The following is a 19,852-nucleotide window of genomic DNA, read 5'->3' on the forward strand; positions in this document are numbered from 1 at the left end:
GTGACTGCACTTAACCCCACCCCGGGCAGAGAGGCTCCAGGCACCCTCTGTAGCACACACACTTGTCCCTGTGTCCTTGCGTGGTGAGCTGCCTGCGTGGCACCTCTGCCAGGCCCCTCTGCCAGCCCCCCACAGGCACGTCCTCGCTCGGCAATGCTGAGCGGTGCCCGCACACCAGTCCGTGCCTCTGCCTCCCAGGGCCTGGGGCTTGAGGATTTGGAAGGGAATTTATTCTGCTTTCGTGGGGGCTGGCTGTTGTCTTCAGTTTGTATTTTTTTTTTGCTGTTTTGTGCTTGTTGGTAATGTTTCTGCAGCTCCTGTTTCCCCCCTTCCCATCCCAGTCCTGTCCGTAGCGTTGTCTGAGTTTTCTTAGGGTGAGGCTGGCAGGCCAGTGGGTACCCAGAGGAGGGGGATCTTTGGGGAAGCACAAGGGCAGCACTGAGATGGGGGCTGCATTTCAAAAAGAGTTCAGAACAACCCACTGGTATCAGCCCAAGCTTAGGAAAGATTGAGTCTCAGCTGAGGGATTCAATCCAGCACGCAGGGGGTGATACAGAGCAGATCCACAGCAGTTAGGCCCCTAAATCAGCTCTTGCAGGAGAGCCTGAAGATGCTGGAGATGTTTTGAGTGTCCCCAGCTGCAGCTCAGCAGCAGTTTGCCTTTGGCTGAGCTCAGTTACACACTAGATGCAAACAGGAGCTTGCTTTGGGAGCCTTCAGGTTGGCTTCTGGGTGGTGGGAGACCCTAAAGAAAGAGCTGCACTCCCCCACAGGAAGCCAGTGCTGAGATCAAAATGAAGACAAAAGATTGTGGCCATCCAGCTTAGCCTGGGTGCTGAGAAGCAGCAGGAAGGGGAACAAAAGGCTTCTTTTGTTCCCCTCCCTGGGTATTTCTCCCTGTGCCCACGGAAGAGCAGAGTCAGCTGAGGGCACTTCAGGCTTCTGTTGACACGATCGATAGATGAGCGAGCCTGTCTTCTGCTGACCCTGCTGCTTTGCTCTTGCTGTGCCTCTGAATTCCTGGGCTAAGAAAAAGGTCTTGTAACAGGTAGCTAAGACAGCTGTCAAGGCTCTGCCAGGCAAAGGTCTGCAGATCTCAGAGGACTGCCCAGCTTCGTCCAGTCGAGCTTTAGAAAGATGCTGTCACCTTTTCTTTATGAGTTTATCTAGCCAAAGAGTTTATCTGGCTGGGTTATTCTGCTCTATAAAAGCAGTAAAAGGTTTTAAAGGCTTCTGCAGAGGTGGTCGCCTGCCTCCCACAGAGTTTTGCAAACAGTTGGGTGGAAATGGGAATAGATGGAAAGCCAGAGCCTGGGGCATGGTGGTGCTGATGGAGAACGTGGTGCACTGGCAGGGGAAGCTCCAGGGGTGCTCTCTGAATAAAAACCACTGGAATTAACGTGGGGATGGTTCAGAAGAGGGGCTGCAGGCTCTTCTCCAGGCAGGGGACCCGGGCTCAGCAGCAGAACAGAGCAGGGGCTGTGGAGCAGCTCGGGGAGGGGAAGCTCATCCTCCACACCCTGCCCTAGCCTGAGCAGCCCAAAAAGTAACTTGGCTTTTCCTCTTCAGAGTTATGTTGGTTTTTTTGTTGGTGTTTCAGTTTGTTTGTTTGTTTGGTTTGGTTTTTCTTTTTTTTTAATTAGCATGAAGTTTTTTAAAAAGTGTATATTTTATTTATTTTTTTTTTACTGTTTTCTGCAGATTCTGGTCTGAGCAGCCCTCTCAGTGACCCTGAGTTTGACTTTGAAAGTTAGTTCCTGTGTGTTTTTGTTCCTGTTGGTTTCATTTCCCCCCCTCCTCCCATTATTATTTTTTTCTCTTCTGTCGCTTTCCTTTCCGATTCTGTTCCGTTCCTCTTGTTTTTTGTTAGTTTTTTTCCCTGAATTCTCTGTGTTCCTGCAGTGTTTGCCCATCTCACCCCTTTTCTGTGCCATCTGTTTGTCTGAACTGCGCTTCCAGTTTTACAGTATCCAACACCAGGCCTTTTGCAAGACAAGGGGGGTAGCAGCAGAACAGAGCCCCTGGCAGCAGCGTGGGGACACTGTCTGTCCTTCTGTGTCTCTCTTTGCTGTCCCAGGAGCAAGACCTGGGTTTCCAGGCTTCCTTTTCTCCCCGTTGTCAGAAGGTGTTTCATTTTTGAAGCTTGGCTGAACGTCCCTGGGTCTGGGCAGAAGACACTCTGCTGTGCCACGGGGTGGGGGAGTGTCTGTGCTTTTTGTGTTCATCACTTCACGTGGGGACAGAGAGAACCAGAGCTGCAGCTGCTGGTGCCCTGCATCTTTGGGAAGTGCCACACGGGCACCTTGTCATGGCAGACCAGGAGGAGAGCAGGTTCTGTTCCTTGGCATCGACTTGTTGCAGGAGCACAAAGGGCAGAAGCTTCTCCCTGGTGTCCTGCAGAGCCCCAGCCAGGCACAGTGGGCTGGTGGGGAGAAAGGGGCTCCAGCCCATGGAGCAGATGTGAGGGTGATGTTCCTGGAGGGTTGGCTGGTGCACAGAGAATCAAGTCTTCTGGGATAAGATTAGAGAGATGCAAGTGATTGAAATGTTAGATGAGACTGGCTCTAAAGTGCTTCATCCCCACTGGAAGCCAAGAACTCAGCTTCACTGGGGAGGGTTGGAGTATTTTTTCTTATTAGTAGTATTTTTTTTTATGCTGAGCAGGGAAGCAACTGTGAGGTTTCAGCTGACACATGAAGAATTGCAGATGCTGCTTGTGCTCAGAGATGTGACAGGACAAGGGGTGATGGTTTGAAAGTAAAAGAGGGAGATGTAGACTAGATGGATGTAGGAGATTTTTTCTGCTGAGGGTGTTGAGCCCCTGGCCCAGGCTGCCCAGAGAGGTGGTCACTGCCCCATCCCTGGAACCATCCCAGGGGAGGTTGGACCAAGCTCTGAGCTACTGGATCTAGCTGAGGATGTCCCTGCTCCCTGCAGAGGTGTTGGATGAGATGACCTTGAACTGTCCTTTCCCACCCAGACCAGTCTGGGATGCACTGTGAGGGCTGGGATATTTTTCTGAATAATCCAAATACTGATCTCTTTGGTGTTGAGTCCTGTCAGTGCTGCCTCCTGCCACCTCCCCTCAGCCCCCCTATATATCAGCAGGGGCTTTTGTGCCTTTTCACCCCTGGCTGAGGCTCAGCCCTTGGTGACACTCCCTCTGCCCCCCACACTCTCCAGGGCACAAGGTCTCCTCACAGGTAGCCATGGGGCCACCGAGCAGAGGGACCTGCAAGCCATTTCCCCTCCTGTCTAAAGATATGCAATTAAAGCATAGGAAAGAGGAGCTGCAGCAGTGCCTGGCTCCTGGAACACCAGATTCCTCCTCAGCCTTCACGGGAGTCCTCGTGCTCTTGGCTTTCTGGCCAGGGGGGTTTATCGCTGTGGAGGGTTTCAGTCTTATTTTATTCTAAGGAGGCCTAGAAATGGATCCCACAAGGAAGTTTCTGGTTTTAACAGCAGCAAAACAAGGCAAGTTCCCAGGTGTTCTCAGCCAGGGTCTGTCTGCAGCAGGTGGAGGTGGGGGCAGGATGTTCCCCAGCAAAGGGACAGAGCTGAATTGCAGGAGCTGCTCATGCTGAGGGTTTGTCTTGGACCTTTTAGGAAGGAAACTTGTGAAATGCCTTCAGGGGAATGTGACTTCTCCTTCTAGAGTGGCACAGTGGACACAGTGGACCCTTCCCATGCAGCCTGTTTGCTCAGAGGGATTGACACACTGCTCCACGACTGCTGAGCCAAAGAGAATCTGGGGTTTGGGTTTTTATTCCTTGCTTGTTATTACTAGATTTTCTGATTGATTGCTTATTTTTTTTTCCTTTTGACCTACGTGTTCATCATTTGGGGTTTTATTCCTGGTGCTGTGTTCCTAAGCACACTGCAGCAAATGATCTCCATCAGTGCAGTCAGGCAGTGGAAGCTGGGCCAAGAGCCACCAGCTGCCACCCAGCCCAAAGGGGGAAGAAGTCTGTGAGAGGATGACCCACAGAGATCTGGAGATGGTTTGTTGGGTTGCCAGAAGTTGTTCTGAGTAGGGTTGGGCTTTGTTCTAACACTACAGCTCAAGGTGTGTTTGCTGCACTCTTCAGCCCTTGCTTTCTGAGGCAGAAGGACAGACACTGAGAAGGGTGTACATAATATTTTAACTTGGTTTGGTCTCTGGCATCTTGGCCAGTGTGACCTTTCTGTCCCACGTGGGCAGAGACAGGACCAGTTCCTCCAGACCCCCCCAGTTTGCATCCACTGCTGTGGGACTGGGGTGGATGGAAGCAAAGGAGAAACCCTCCTCCAGGTTCAGGGGGCTGCAGGACAGCAAAAGGTTAACGAGGAGTTTCTCCTGCTTGACTCCATGAGCTGGGAGAAGCATTCTGCCCTGATCCTCAGCAGACTAGAATGGAGCCAGCACAGCCTCTGGAGTACGTTTGGGTTATTTTCATGAGCTTTTTTGGTCTATTCCCTTCCCTGCTTCTATTTTCAGCCAGGCTTCCTTGTGCTGAAAATAGATGTCTAGTTAGCTTAGGAGAAACCTGTTGGAGTGGTGGCTCAAGTCCCCGCTCTGTGGCAGACTCGTCTTGTCCCAGGCCTGGGGGAGGCAGCATCTCTCCAGAAGTCACTGTAAAACTGAGGATGTCATGCTTGCTTTGCCATCTCTGTGCTGAGTTTTCAGAGTATCTGACCATGCTGCTGCCACCGCCGCTGCTTTGTCACACACCAACACCCACGGGGCTCGAAATTCTCCCTGGCTTCCATCTCTTCTCCACTCCTGTCCTTCTCATTGGGGGCACTGCCCGGGGCTTCTCAGCATGCTGCTGCCCTTGCCTGCCCGCTGCCCTGGGCAGCAGGGTGGGCTGGCAGGCAGCATGGGAAGCCTTTGGAAACACATCATCCAATGCAGATGAGCCAAGCACGGAGCGCTTTTCCACCTCAGTTCCTAGTGTAGCTCTTGGAGAGGATGGGAGGGGAAGGATCCCTGCTCTTCCCAGAGCTCCAGCTGCCACTTCTGGAGCAGGGTGTGCATGTCCTGCTCCAGGCTGACGCCGGGTCTGCCTTGGTGCTGAGCCCTGGTGGTGGCTGAGAGGTGCCTTGTCTGATGCAGCGTGGCCCTACCACACCCAGGACAGCCTGGAGGGGATTGAATCTGTTCCCTGGCAGTTCTCTCTGCCTCAGTACAAGCACAACAGAGTGTTGAGTATTGCAAGGACAGCAGGTGAGCCAGGGTCAGGAGGCATCTGTCTCCCCAGCAAATTGTTTCCCATCCCCAAGACTGAGAAGAAGCAAGAGGATCTTTGCCTCTCCATCACAAGAGGTAATGACCCCCCAGCAGAGCCAGTGATGGGGTCAGGAGGGTGAGGACAGAGCAGTGCTGGCCATCCATGGGATGTGCTGTAGAAGGCACATCCACTGACCCTGAGCAGGAGGAGGAGCCAGTGCTTGACATCTCCATACCTGGTTGCACTCTTGGAGAGGTGAAGGTTAAACTGCTGATCCCTGAGCTCCCCGAGAAGCTCACAGAGCAAAGGACAACTCCTGAAAAGCCTCCCCTGCTTCCCCCCATCTGCATTCCCTTCCCTGCCCCACATCACCATGGTTGGCTGGTCCCTGCCCCTTCCCTTCTTTTGTGTTGGAGTTTGTTCCTGACCATGGTGGGTGCTGGAACATTTGCTGCGTAGGTTCCTCTGGCAGCGTTTGCTCATTTTAAGTCCCCTCTTGGAACTGCTAACATGCATCTGCTCCTCGGATTTTCCTTTTTGTTTTGCTCTGATTTACACTGAAAATGGGGCCATCATGGGAACACTCATTTTACTGTTTTTTTTTCTGTTGTTGTTTTGTTTATTTATTTCCTTGGGTTTTATTTTTTACTTCCAAGGACACAATTTCGAGCCCTGAATTCTTCTCTTCTAACCTCCCTACTTTCATTGCAGATCTTACATTGTAATTATTTTTTTCTTTCCTCGTTTCTTCTTTCTTATAAACTGTGCAACAGTTGGGAATTTCAGTTATTATTAAATGAGATTCTTTTCCTGCTGTCTTGTCTTTTAGGTATGCTCAGCCACCCACCAATCCCCGTTTCCGAGCTGGCTGAACACACAGAGCATCTCAAAGCTAATGATAACCTGAAATTGTCCCAAGAGTATGAGGTATGAGCAAGAGCGAGTGCTGCGTGTGGGTTTGCAGAGCCAGGGAAGGAGGAAATTCAGACAGGCCCCCAGCCAAATAAATATAGCTTCATTGGAAAGGATCTGGTTAGCTGAAATAAAAAAGAAGCTATTTACGTGTGGAAAGTTTCCAGTACTTGCTCAGTGCTTTGCTAGGGCCAGTTCCAGATCACAGGAGAGAATCTGGGTCCGTGGGCAGGGTCTGAACTGCCTTTGTGAAGGGGATGTGCTTCTGGAAGGTGACCCCCAGGCAGGTGGGGTGGGGGGTTGTCCTTGGGGGTGCCTGTGTCCTCCTGCTGACCACGGGAGGAGCTGGGGACTGTGGTGGGCAGCTGTAGGTGGCTGCAGTCAGACAGAGGGAACAGTGGGTCCTCCACAGACACCACGATCAGCAGCCACAGAGCTAAAGCTGAGAAAACAAGATAATTTGTGCCTTTCTTATCTTCTCGGGGGATTTTATGGTCTTTTTTGTCCTTCCTGCTAACGTTGGGTTCCTCAGACATGCTCCTGCAGCCTGCTTGCCTTTCAGATGACCATCCCAGGCTGTAAAATTCCCCCTTGGCCGGGGCTGACGGGTCAAGCAGTCACAAGACAGACCTGGGGGGAAGGCTAAGGAGAAGAAGAAGATGTTCCAACACAGCCCCAAGTTACCACTGCCCCTAGCACAGCATCCTTGTCCCTGAGGGGTGGGCTGTGTGCCCACACGACCTGCTCCCATCCCCTGGCACTGCCAGGGCTGCAGCAGCACCGGTGAATCCTGTGCCTGATATCTGTCATTGTTCAAAGACTTCAAACACCCCGATGTTTTTAGGCTAATAACTAGTCTAGACTGCCTGGTTCTGTTTGCAGATGAGCCATTTTGTGAACAAAGGGCTGGTTCTGGGCTGCTTTCTGCCCAATCTGCCCCGCGGGCATGAAGCAGCTCTGCACCCACCCAGCAGTTTGCTCTGCTGGGGTCTCCCACCCCACGTTGGGGTGCAGGGGGGGAGCAGCAGCCTCTTAATATGCTCCATCCAGATTTCAAAGGCTGATTTGCATAATGCAATATCCCGAGTGCCCTGGCTTCCTTCCAGCACAACCTCCTCTAGTGGGAGAGCCAGAGCTAAACAAACACGGCTAATGAAATGAACGCGGGGCGAGATTAGAGGGATGGAGAGCAAACAGACACATTACAACACTATAAATACCCATTAGTCAGAAAGGCTCCGTGGCGAGTGCAGGGGGACGTTGGTGCTGGGTGGTTTTGCCCCAGCATTGCCACCACCAGCAGAGCTGAGCTGTGCCAGGGGCTCTGGCGTTGGCACAGGCAGCGGGCACCCGGCAAGCGCCAACCCCAGCGAGCTGAAAGGGTCAAATCCAGGCAGGAGAGCAGGGTCCTGTCCCCACGGCAGCAGGAAACAGCTCAGCACGTTCCTGCCAAGCCTCCAATTGAGGCAAACCCCCAGGGCTCTGCAAAATGATGAAGGAATTAAGCCCTTGTTTTATTTAATTCTCTGGCTGAGGATTTAGAGGTAAACGTAATTAACCTAATTTCCATATCTGGGACAGCTGGACTTTAGAGAGAGAAAAAAACACCCAACCACCAAACCTGGCATAAATCACCAGGACAGGCAGAGAGGGTTTTTTTTTGTCTCCATTGCATTCCACTGTTTAGTCTTTCTTCCCTTCTGGGAGTTGGTTCAACAACTCAGGGCCAGGGTCCTGATGCTTCTCTGTCCAGGTTGATGCCCTGGTCCTGCCCCTGCCCCACTCCCGTGGGGCTTTCTCCCCACTTTGCACCTAGGTTCCCCAGTGTTCCAGATCCCCCTTGCTCACATGGTTATAAACCTTGTCCTAGCTTAAATATCTTCTTCCCCAGGTATCAGCCCTCACCAAGACACCAGTGTAAATACATCAATTCCATGACTACATTCTGGGGTGACTGTTCCTGTCCTCTCCCAGCCTCGGGCCATTGATCAGTGCCAGTAACTGGGACCAGCCCAGTGTGCCAGAGGGGGGGTTACCTCAGGTACCACCCCTGGGGCCCAGGGAGGTGGGATGTGAGCACACTGTGCCAGCAGGCTGGGGCTTTTCCACAGCAAAGAGCAGATCTTGAGGGAGCAGACTGCCCCATGCTAGATCTTCAGAGCCACGATGTATCCCACACGGAGTGAGGTGTTCAGAGCTTGACTGGCTGCTTCTCTCCTCTCTGACTCTTCCATTTTTCTTTCCCACTTCCTCCAGTCCATTGACCCTGGCCAGCAGTTCACCTGGGAGCACTCCAACCTGGAAGTGAACAAGCCCAAAAACCGTTACGCCAACGTGATCGCCTACGACCACTCGCGGGTCATCCTGCTGCCCATCGAAGGTACTGTGGCATCATCTCCCCTCCCACGTGGCAGTGCCAGGCTGGAGCTAGAACCACAGAATCAGAGAATCACAACAGTTGGACAGGACCTCTAGGATCATCAGTTCCAGCCTCCATCCCAACATCTCCCTAACCACTAGACCAGAGCCTCAAGTGCTGCATCTACTTGGTTTTTTGAGCCTCCCCAGGGATGGGGACTCCACCACCTCCCTGGGCAGCCCATTCCAATGCCCAGCCACTCTCTCAGGGAAGAAATTCTTCCTAATATCCAAACAAAACCTCCCCTGGCACAACTTGAGGCCATTTTCTATCATTAATAATCTGGGAGAAGAGACCAACAGCAGCCTCACTCCAGCCTCCTTTTAGGGACTTGTAGAGGGCAGTACGGTCACCTCTCAGCCTCCTCTTCTGCAGTTCCTAAGCCATGTTCCCCAGACCTCTCACCAGCCTCGTTGCCCTTCTCTGGACCTGCTCCAGCCCCTCCATGTCCCTCTTATCCTGTGGTGCCCAAAACTGGACACAGGACTCAAGTTGCTGCAGGGAAAGACGTTGCACCCACTCCTCTCCCTTCCCTCTTACCCTCTATTTATATTCTTCTCTTAACATCTCCCTGGGAGCTTAGCAAGCAGGAGACCCCTCTGTAAACCAGGCATTTGTTAAATTCTGGTGACTGACAGATCCCCTGGAGCTGCTATCTCTCATTTCAAGGGGCTGGTTTATCAAGCAGCTGTCTTCCCTTCCCTTGGAGATCTCAGCTCCATCCATTTCTGACCAACGGGGAGAATTCCAACCCCACAGTGCTTTGGAGAGAGCAGGAACAGGGTGGGGGGTGGCAGAGGATCCCTCTAGGATAAGAGGGGCTCCTGGTGGAGAGGAGATGGAGTTTAACAGGGCACCTGCTCCCATTGCTGCTGCTGAGATAATATCTGAGCTTCACCTGGGGTTGTGTGGCTGTGCTGTGCAGATAAAGAGGTTCAGGCCAGTCTTGCATTGATTCAGTCATTCGAGCAGAGAGGACGTGGGATGTCCCAAGAGCCCCTGGGTGAATGTAAAGGTTAATTCAGACACCTTCATGCCAGGGCAATTGCTGGAATAATCATCTTCCTCTGCTGAGGTGGCTCTGGGGGACACGGGGAGGTGGAAGAGCTGCTCCTGGGTTACCAACAGATCCTGGTGAGTGGCCAAAAGGCTGCACAGACCTGGATGGGTCTCATCTGCCATTAGAGGATTTCAAACGTTTCTCATTGTGAAGATGACTGTGTTCTGGCTTGGTTTACTTCTGAGATTAATATTGTATGAGCCAAGGAAAGCAGAGTCTTTAAAAAGTTGCCTTGTCATTCAAAGGGAAGGAGAAGAGCAAAGAGTAGAAACGAAGGACACTTTGGGCTGGTCTCAGCTCTCAGGAAGACAGAAGCTGGATGCAGGCAGCAGCTCTAACTCTGCCCGGGTGGCATCCTGGGGCACTGATGGTGCAAGTACAATGGGCCAAGGTTTAATTTTCAAGCATCTGAGAGGTTCTGACAAGTCTTGGCTGGTGTGTTCCTTCCTGCCAGGCTGTATTTTATGCTGAGGGCTGGAAGATGAAAGGACTTGGAAGAATTAGTTGTTGCTTTCTCTTTGTTTTAAATCTGGATTTGTCAAGGCTGCAGATTGTCACTGGCTGCTTGGTCAGGAAGAAGTAGTGGCTTTAATTCCATGACTTCTCTGTAACTGGGCCTGTCTCACAGTGAAAGGTTGCAGGAACTCATGGCCACCATTTTAAATTACAGAGTGGACCCCAGGGGGCTGGAGAGGAGATTTAATTCCAGGAGCCCAGCCTTGATCAGGCTCCTGCTGCTGCCGCACAGCCACGTTCCCTCCTGAAATTTCAGACTGGGAGGGAATGGGGGGCAGGGAACCCTCCAGAAATTTAATCAAAAGCCATTTCTACCAGCAGCTGAAATTACCAAGTACCCTTGAGGACTGGCAGGCAGTTCAGCCTGGATTGCACCTCGCCAACAGAAGCAGCAACTTCTATTGCTGCAGCAGGATGAGGACTAGCAACCCAATTTCCTCTCGGTGCTGCTCCCCACCCTTGGCTCCCCTGGAGACAGGAGTTAACGTTCTGTGCTGAGTTAATCATAGGTTGGCAGGAGCCTGCCACCCTTGCCAGCCACTCCAGTCGTTAGGAATGGGCCAAATCACCCAAATGTGCAGAGCCTCCCTGCCAGCCTCGGGGGCTCTCCAGAGCTGAACCTGAACGTCGTCCATCCTGCCTGCAGAGCAGGTTTCTCCTGCCACGTCCCAGCCACTCTCCTCTCTCTAGTGCCTCCTGCCACTTGTACCAAAGCCCTCAAGCGAGGCCGTGGGCAAGCAGCTGTAGCTCAACAGCCTGTAACTCATGTGAATAGAAAAAAAACCAAAATGCTCCTAAAAACACCAGCGGGTGATTTAAAGCCAGTCCAAGCCTGTAATTTCAAAGCCTTTCCTGGCTGGCTGAAGCGTGGGTTTATTCCTCCCTTTGTCCAGCTGCAGCTGGGCTGGCCTTGGACCGTGGGCTGCATGGTCCATCGACCAGGTGCCTTTGCTGGCCAGGCTCTGGGTGTTCTGGGACAAGGACTTTGGGTTTGTCCTACATGAGACCTGTGAAGCAAGAGCCCTAGGCCAGGATTTGTGCTCCTATTAGCAACTCTAGTAGAAGACCGTGGTTTCAAAGCTTGATATTGGGTCTCTTTAATGTCTTTTGCAAGAAGTTATTTGTCCCCCTGCAGGGCAGATCTTGGAGGTGGGAGCTTCAGCTGGGAAACTCATGGGAAGAGCCCAACAGTCCCCACTGTGCTTCCAACCCACCACACCACAAAGGCTCTGGTGGTTCTGCAGGGGAGCTGCCTCTAACATCACTCCTGCAAAGATCTCCTCATGCTTCCAGCTAAGTCCTGTGCAGTTCCCTAACGTGGCTTTGCTGGTCTTCTGCAGGAATTGTGGGCAGTGACTACATCAATGCCAACTACATCGATGGCTACAGGAAGCAGAATGCCTACATTGCCACACAGGGGCCTCTGCCTGAGACCTTTGGGGACTTCTGGAGGATGGTGTGGGAGCAGCGTTCAGCTACTATTGTTATGATGACTAAGCTGGAGGAGAAATCACGGGTAAGATGCATGAGAGGGATGAGGAGTTAGTCACCATCCTGGGGGATCGGAGGGGGTAGGGTTGGGGAACAGCAAATCCCTTTGAACTGCAGCCCACGTGGATGTCAGTGGGGGATTTCAGCAGCACCCTGAAAGTTCAGTGATTCATTGCTTTTAAAAAAACAAACCACTCACCCTGGAAAGCTGCAGCAACTGCAGGAGAAGAGGACACTCAATCCCATTGCATGCTCTGTAGATCTGTCTCGGAGTTAATCATGTGGCAAGTTTCACATTCAGTTCTCTTGTTTAACAAGCCCCAGTACATTCCCTCTAATCTTCAGGATCATTCCAGTCTATTGTCTACATGATTGATGTGGTGCATCAAAGCCTGTGCTTGGGCAGTAGGAGCTTTTCATGCTCTGTCCCTCTCTGGTGCTCTGCAAGGACTTCTCTTGCACCTTCCCTCCCCTTTGCCACCCGGCCACCATCAGCTGTACCAGCCTCGGGGCTGTTCTGGCCTGAGCTTTGGGCAGCACAGGGTTTGCTCCAGCACTGAGCAGTGCCTCCTGCCTTCCAGATCAAGTGTGACCAGTACTGGCCGGGCCGGGGCACAGACACCTACGGGATGATCCAGGTGACCTTGCTGGACACCATCGAGCTGGCCACCTTCTGCGTGAGGACCTTCTCCCTGCACAAGGTCAGCTCTCTCCTCCTCCTGGGTTCCTTCCCAGGAGAAGGGCTTTGGGGGGCAGGGGATGGCGGTGTGCTGGGCCCTCCCATCACTCCCAGGACCCCTTTGCCTTTGCAGAATGGCTCCAGTGAGAAGCGGGAGGTTCGCCAGTTCCAGTTCACCGCGTGGCCTGACCACGGGGTACCCGAGTACCCCACCCCCTTCCTGGCCTTCCTGAGAAGGGTGAAAACCTGCAACCCCCCTGATGCTGGTCCCATCGTGGTGCACTGCAGGTACCAATTCCCTTCATCCACCATCTGCAAGGGCAGCAGGAGTTCAGGGGGATGTTCATTTGGACCTAGGACACTTGGACCCAACAGGCAGGAGCTGTGCTGGAAAGTGGCTTGCCAGGCAGCATCTGAGGAGGGTACTTGGGGATTTCATTGGGCACCTCAGGTAGTGTTTCATTCCCACCAAAGCACTTGGACCTTGTTGGCAATGGGAAGGGCCCAGTGCTGTACTGGAGGCTGGTCAGTGGGTGGGGGCTGTTCCCTGTCACAGTGGAGGAGGAGGATGGAGGACGACCTGGAAGCTACTCAGTGGCTGCACGGGGTGTTGGGGAGGCAGAGCTGCCTCAGCTGTCAAGGGAGAGCTGACAGTGATTGAAAGAGGGTTTTTTTGAGTGCTGCAGCCATTCTGATAAGGCCAAACTGGAGGTCCCCATGGGCAGGTAGCAATCCCTAATTCAATTTACAGCCCAACGAGGAGTGCTTGCAGCCCCAGCTTCAGTAACTGCCTGTGTTCCTCAGGAGGGTGTGCAGGAACCTGCAGGCTCCTTGGCACTGGGGAAAGACCTCTGAATCTTACAGGCTGCTGGGGGAAGCTAATCCTGCCCCTCCTAGAGGATGCCATTTAATCAGGCTTTGTAAGTGGGCAACTTATCACTAACCTTGCAGATGGCAATTATCATGCACCTCTCAGAAAATGAATAAAGAGAGCTGTCAGCTCACAACGTGCAGGAACCAGCTCCCAGGTCAGCTGCTAGATTCTTGCCAAAGCTGCAGTCACCTGCCTGGTTCAGGTGTTAGGCAGCAGAATTACCAGAGATCAAGGGGGCTTTAGGAAAAAAAGGGCCTGTGCTGGAATAGTGAAAGGCAAGTCTTTATTAGCAACCCCAGGAGCCCCCTGCTCCACAGATGCCATTACACAAGTTTGATGTTGCCTGGCTGCACAGAAGCAGGGGAGAAGAGGTGACACATTACAGCATCAGTTGTCCCTTGGCTGCTGGGAGATCTGAGGGATTAAAGATCCCTCTCGAGCCCTCACATCGTGCCAGCCTTTTGTTGGAGCCTAGGTGGAGCTGCCAGGACTGTGTCTGCCCAGGGAGTGGCAGGTATGAGGAGGCAGGAGGGGAGGGGCAGAGCAGCGGGGAGGGGCAGGAGGCAGCACCAGAGGCAGCTTTTCATCCTCAGTCCTGGCCTCGGGCGACCCAAGAGCAAACCTGGCTTGGGAAAGTTTTGCTAAACTGAGCTGAGCAAAGCAAAGCTCTGCCCATTGCAGACTCCATGGGGCTCAGCCCTGCGTGGAGATGGGCACAGAAGGTGGGGGACCTGGGAGGGGACCTTTACTCAGCAGCTCTGACCCTGGGGAGAGCTCTGGGGTTCAGATTTTAGGTCCCACCGTGGGCTCTCCTGGCCCCAGTGCAGCGCTGGCCTCACGCACTGGAGAGGTGACTTTGGTGTCACCTCCATCCTCCCCTGCACAACTGTCTGAACCCTCCAGCACAGTGGTTTTAAGTTGTTTAGGAGGTGACACCTCCCTCGCAGAGGTGGGTGGGCTGCAGGGCTGTTGGAGAAGTTCCTTTGATACAAAACTCAGGGAGCAGCTGGACCCACACGCTCGGAGGCTTGCGGAGATTTCCTTCTCCTGGCTCCATCAGCAGCTGTGTTCTCAGGGCCGTGGTTCCTCCCAAACACCTCAGCCCATCTCAAACTCCATCTCTGCTTCTACCCCGAGTGGAAGCATCTCCACACGTGGGTGTCCTTCTGGAAGATCATCCTTGGGTGCCAGAACACTCCAATGCCTCATCGTGCCCCTTCTCTTCCAGCGCGGGCGTCGGTCGGACCGGCTGCTTCATCGTGATCGATGCCATGCTGGAGAGGATAAAACATGAGAAGACAGTGGACATTTATGGGCACGTCACCCTCATGAGGTCACAACGTAACTACATGGTGCAGACAGAGGACCAGTACAGCTTCATCCACGATGCCTTGCTGGAGGCCGTCGCTTGTGGCAACACCGAGGTCCCGGCGCGGAACCTCTACACCTACATCCAGAAGCTGGCACAGATTGAGGTTGGAGAGCACGTGACAGGCATGGAGCTGGAGTTCAAGGTAATGGCAGATGCTTGAATGGGGACAGGAGTCTCCAGGGAAGGCTTTTATTCCTCACAGGGGCTTTGTCCTGCTGGCCCAGGGAGCCTGCATGAGGCTGATGGGGACTGGTTGGTTCCCTGTTAGGGAGGTAATTCCTTTTGTGAGTTACCTGCTGCAGGTCCCAGGGGAGACCCCCCAGTGCTGCAGGAGAGTCACAGAATGTATTGGGTTGGAAAGGACCTCTGAAGACCATCTAGTCCAACCCCTCTGCTATAAGCAGGGACATCTCCAACTAGGTCAAGCTGCTCAGAGCCTCATCCAGCCTGAGCATGAATGTCCCCAGGGATGGGGCCTCCACCACCTCTGGGCAACCCATTGCAGGGATCTAATGCCCTCATATTAAAGAACTTTTTCCTAGCATCTAACCTAAATCTCCCCTCTTTCTAGCTTAAAGCCATCACCCTTCATCCTGTCACTCCAAACCCTTGTGAACAGTCCCTCCCCTGCTTTCTTACAGGCCCATTTTAGGTACTGGAAGGTCACTATAAGGTGGCCCAGGAGCCTCCTCTTCTCCAGGCTGAAAAGCCCCAACTCTCAGCCTGTCTTCACAGGAGAGCTGCTCCAGCCCTCTAATCATTTACAAGGAGACTTGTCTGGTCTTTTCAAATCAAGACTGAATTCACTTCCCCTTAGAATGCCCTTTTAAATTTTTTGGGCTTTTCCCTCTTGGAGTTTTACTTGGAGAACAAAGAGAGACTCTGTCCCCACCCCCCCAAAAAAAGGGTGGGGGTGCAGAGCAGGCACAGCGCCGTGGTGGAACACGGAGGGCAGGTGAAGTGGGCTGGCAGGGCTGGGGCAGGAGACTGGGTTGTGACTCCCCTTTCTCCCTCAGCGACTGGCCAACTCCAAAGCCCACACCTCCAGGTTCATCAGTGCCAACCTCCCCTGCAACAAGTTCAAGAACCGGCTGGTGAACATCATGCCCTACGAGAGCACCCGGGTCTGCCTGCAGCCCATCCGCGGCGTGGAGGGCTCCGACTACATCAACGCCAGCTTCATCGATGGCTACAGGTCAGCCTGGCCTGCCCACACCTCCCCAGGAGGGGCCAGGGGGGGCTCTTCTGTCCCCTGGAGCTGTGCCTGCATGGGGTGGTGCAGTGCTGGGGGTGAAGTCCCTCTTGCTGCTGGCCAGCGATCCACACGGGGACTCGGCTCCACCCTGCTGTGGTCTGGAAATCCCTCAGAGCCAAGCAAACCCTTCTCCAGCTGCAGGTCCTAAACCTAGAGGGGCAGTGAGGGGTGGATTTTCCTCCTGGGAGGTTGCCACAGTCAGATGAGCCTCTGTAGTGATCTGGGGACGTTGTAGTTGTGACAGTTTCCCAGCTGGTGTGGGGCTACAGCTGAGCCCTGCCTGGGGAGCAAAGCTACCCCCTGGGCACGTGTCCTCACCCCCAGGTGCTGGCACCAGTCCTGGCTGGGGCAGCAGGGTTGGGGCATCCCCACGCCTGGCAGCTGAGTTCTTGGTGCTGCTCAGATGGGGTGGAGTTCCAGGAACCAGCAGGTTGGACCTTCTGCCTCAGAGGGCATCACACTAAGCCAGATTTGCCCCTTGGAAATGGGATTTAGAATCACAGGGTCATTTTGGTTGGAAAAGACCTTTAAGATCATCAAGTCCAATTGTTCTCCCGCACTGCCAGGTCCCCACTGCCCCGTGTCCCTCACCCCACATCTCCACGGCTTGGAAACCCCTCCAGGGGTGGGGACTCCACCACTGCCCTGGGCAGCCTGGCACAGCCCTGGGCAACCCTCCAGGGCAAGAAATTGTTCCTCAGGGACAACCTCAACCTCCCCTGGGGCAACCTGAGGCCGTTTCCTCTTGTCCTGTTACCTAGGGGGATGGATCAACCCCCACCTCCTCCTGAGCCCCCACTAGAGAAAACTTCACCTTTGGCTTTGGGGTTTTTTGACCACTGGTACCAAAGGCACCTCCTGCCCCTTTAGACCTTGCACTGTTCTAGTTCTTCCCCAGCATTTCACAGAATTCCAGCATGGTGGGGCTGGAAGGGACCTCTGGGGATCATCTCCTCCAACCCCCCTGCTCCAGCAGCTCACCCCCAGCAGGGTGCCCAGGGTCACAGCCAGGAGGGTTTGGGCACTCTGCAGAGCAGGAGACTCCACAGCCTCTCTGGGCAGCTGCTCCAGGCTCGGCCACCCTCACCCCAAAGAAGTTTCTCCTCCTGCTCAGGTGGCACCTCCTGGGTTCCAGTTGGTGCCCGTTGCCCCTTGTCCTGTCTCTGGGCACCACTGACCAGAGTCTCACCCCAGCCTCTTGCCCCCACCCTTTAGCTCTTGCTCAGCACTGCTCAGATCCCCAGTTTCCATTTGTTCTCCCTTTTATGCATTTCCCAAAGCTTCTGCCCAGGCAATCCCCCCTGACCCCCCTTGTGTCTGGGCTCCCTCAGGCAGCAGAAGGCTTACATAGCCACCCAGGGGCCCCTGGCAGAGACCACGGAGGACTTCTGGCGGATGCTGTGGGAGAACAACTCCACCATCGTGGTGATGCTGACCAAGCTGCGGGAGATGGGCCGGGTGAGCACCCACAGAGAGAACCACGGGGAGGGGGAGGAACGTGGGGCACAGGGGCTAACAGGGACCTTCCTGTCCCCTTGGCAGGAAAAGTGCCACCAGTACTGGCCGGCGGAGCGCTCGGCCAGGTACCAGTACTTCGTGGTGGATCCCATGGCCGAGTACAACATGCCTCAGTACATCCTGCGCGAGTTCAAGGTCACCGACGCCAGGGTGAGTGCCACCCACCCTGCCCCTCAGGGTCCCAGCCTCCCAGGAAACCAGGGACTTGGGCAGGATTTGGCTCCCGGGGGAGAGGTGGAGGTGTGGACATCTCCTCTGTGAGAGGAGAGCCGAGCTGGGGCGAGGGACAGAACACAAACACCAAACTGAGCTTCTTACAGCTGGTTTTTTAGTCAATCACAGTGGAGTCCCTTTGTTAGAGATGTACCCAGCTTTTGGTTTTACTTACGGCTTATCTGAGATGTGATTATCTCCCCAAACTAATAAAAAAGCTAATAAAGCTCCCCAGGCTAATAAAGAACCCAGACCTGCAAAGGATGCTCTGCACCCTGCAGAAGATGTGCACATCCCTGGCTTTCAGAGGAGCCACCAGTGCTCACCTTCAGAGGGGCACTTTTACTCAAATTCAGCATCAGGTTTCTCCTCTGAAGGAACATTTCAGGACCTTCTGAAAGCTGTTTGGCAAATGTGACCCAAGTCTGCTGCGTTAGACGCTGCCAGTGTCGGAGCAAGGCTGAGAAGGAGGATGCCTCATCAGTCCTGCTAGAACAAGATTTATCTTCCTGTCAGCTGTGATTCTGGCACTATGGCAACTCTTTCTGAAGATTGATAGAGGGGCCAGAGCCTCACCTTGACTGTTCCTTTGCTGGAGCCTCCATCTGTGCCAGCTCTGTGGTGTCAGAGCTCTCAGCTCTCCTACCAGGAGCTGTGCTCAGAGGCCACTCAGCAGCTCCAACATGAGCAGCTTCATCAATACATAAATATAAATAAATTTTCACTTGATTAGGACACTAAGTGGGTCCAACGAGCAACAAAATGGGGCTGGGTTTCTTTCTTGTCCTGTGCCTTTGGTGCTCAGTGGCACGGGCTGTTGAAGGGTTGCTGGTTTCTCCCCAGGACGGCCAGTCCCGAACCGTTCGCCAGTTCCAGTTCACAGACTGGCCAGAACAAGGAGTGCCAAAATCAGGAGAAGGCTTCATCGACTTCATTGGGCAGGTTCATAAGACCAAGGAGCAGTTTGGCCAGGACGGCCCCATCTCTGTCCACTGCAGGTAGGCACAGGCAGATGGAAACGTTTCACTCAGGATGCAAAAAAAGAGCATAAGGAATTCAAGTCCTACAGAATCCTCCCTCCCTCCCCACCCCTGCTGCAGGCAGAGTTCTTGGGGGTGTCTGGAAGGTGGCAGGTTCCAAACACTTTCTCTGCCAACCAAATTCATCTCCCTTAGGCCTGGGCACTGCCCACGAGGCCTTTGGTGATTTATATCTTGGGGAGAGGTGTGAGATACTGTGAAGGAGGTTGGAACCACAGTGTTCATCAATATTTGACCTACAGAAATAGTATTTTTATGAGTCTTAGCCCAGTTCTGCACCTCTGACACTGCTGGGTGGTGTTTGGTGGCACCTCCCTACCCCTGGGCAGCAGAGGATAATGCCTTCTTCAGATTATTTCATTTCAAAAGCCTAATATTTTCTCTCTATTAATAACAATTTTCACACTGAACACCATTTACCACTACCCAAAGCTTTTGATTTTTTTATTTTCTTCTTTTCATTTCACTCCTTCCAGCAGCTTTTTGGGTCACACTCTGGCGTTTTTACTATTTCCCACCTCCTGGAGCACTGAACCTCTCCAGGCTCCAACCTGTCCATAAGACACAGCTCAACCACACCGTCCCTGCAGCGTTCTGAGCAGCATTTGAACCCTTTAATGAACAGTTCCCTGTTTTTTCTCCCCCCTGCAGTGCTGGCGTGGGCAGGACTGGAGTGTTCATCACCCTCAGCATCGTCCTGGAGCGGATGCGTTACGAGGGGGTTGTAGATATTTTCCAGACAGTAAAGATGCTGCGAACGCAACGACCTGCGATGGTGCAGACAGAGGTAGGCTGGGGATGGGGACCTGTGAGCAGCCAAGCACCTTCCCCAGCTGCCTTCTCTAACCACGAGCAAAACCTTACCCTGAGGTTACTCAGCACGCCCAGGCTGGGCTGCTGATTTTACCCAAGTAATGAAAAAACAACCCCCCAAAAATTCCCGTTGTTCAAGATTCTCCATTCTTGTCTCATCCTTGCTTGGGGACTCACCTGCCTCCAAACACAGCCCCTCTGGGGCCCCAGGAAGGGCCGTGGTGGGGTGACTGGTAGCTAGGAGATGCACAGACAGTAGAGGGAGGGATTTCCTTCCCCAGGAGCTCGTGGCTCTTGGAGAACAGGAGATTCTGTGCATGGTTCCTGCCCAGGTCTGTCCAGGCTGGGAAGGATCCTGAGGAGCTGGGTCAGTCCCTGGAGCTGGGTCAGCCTCTGGAGCTGGGTCAGCCTTTGGAGCTGGGTCAGCCTCTGGAGCTGGGTCAGCCTCTGGAGCTGGGTCAGCCTCTGGAGCTGGGTACG

The 19,852-nt window shown here is 53.6% G+C and overlaps 1 protein-coding gene across 1 annotated transcript in view; it reads left to right on the forward strand.

Moving 5' to 3' along the window:
* Positions 1–19,852, forward strand: part of PTPRS (protein tyrosine phosphatase, receptor type, S) — a gene marked incomplete at its 5' end in the record, with an annotated part of 37,272 nt that overhangs the window by 16,878 nt on the left and 542 nt on the right. The window contains 12 exons of the mRNA XM_008949831.1: positions 1,702–1,749; positions 6,040–6,137; positions 8,379–8,502; positions 11,458–11,633; positions 12,190–12,309; positions 12,421–12,575; positions 14,390–14,675; positions 15,550–15,728; positions 17,120–17,246; positions 17,331–17,456; positions 18,363–18,517; positions 19,211–19,346. Coding sequence (XP_008948079.1) covers positions 1,702–1,749; positions 6,040–6,137; positions 8,379–8,502; positions 11,458–11,633; positions 12,190–12,309; positions 12,421–12,575; positions 14,390–14,675; positions 15,550–15,728; positions 17,120–17,246; positions 17,331–17,456; positions 18,363–18,517; positions 19,211–19,346 — 1,730 coding nt within the window. The remainder of the gene's footprint in view (positions 1–1,701; positions 1,750–6,039; positions 6,138–8,378; positions 8,503–11,457; positions 11,634–12,189; positions 12,310–12,420; positions 12,576–14,389; positions 14,676–15,549; positions 15,729–17,119; positions 17,247–17,330; positions 17,457–18,362; positions 18,518–19,210; positions 19,347–19,852) is intronic.

This window comes from Merops nubicus, unplaced genomic scaffold, assembly GCF_000691845.1.
Source record: "Merops nubicus isolate BGI_N331 unplaced genomic scaffold, ASM69184v1 scaffold5851, whole genome shotgun sequence".
In the NCBI taxonomy this organism is placed as follows: Eukaryota; Metazoa; Chordata; class Aves; order Coraciiformes; family Meropidae; genus Merops; species Merops nubicus.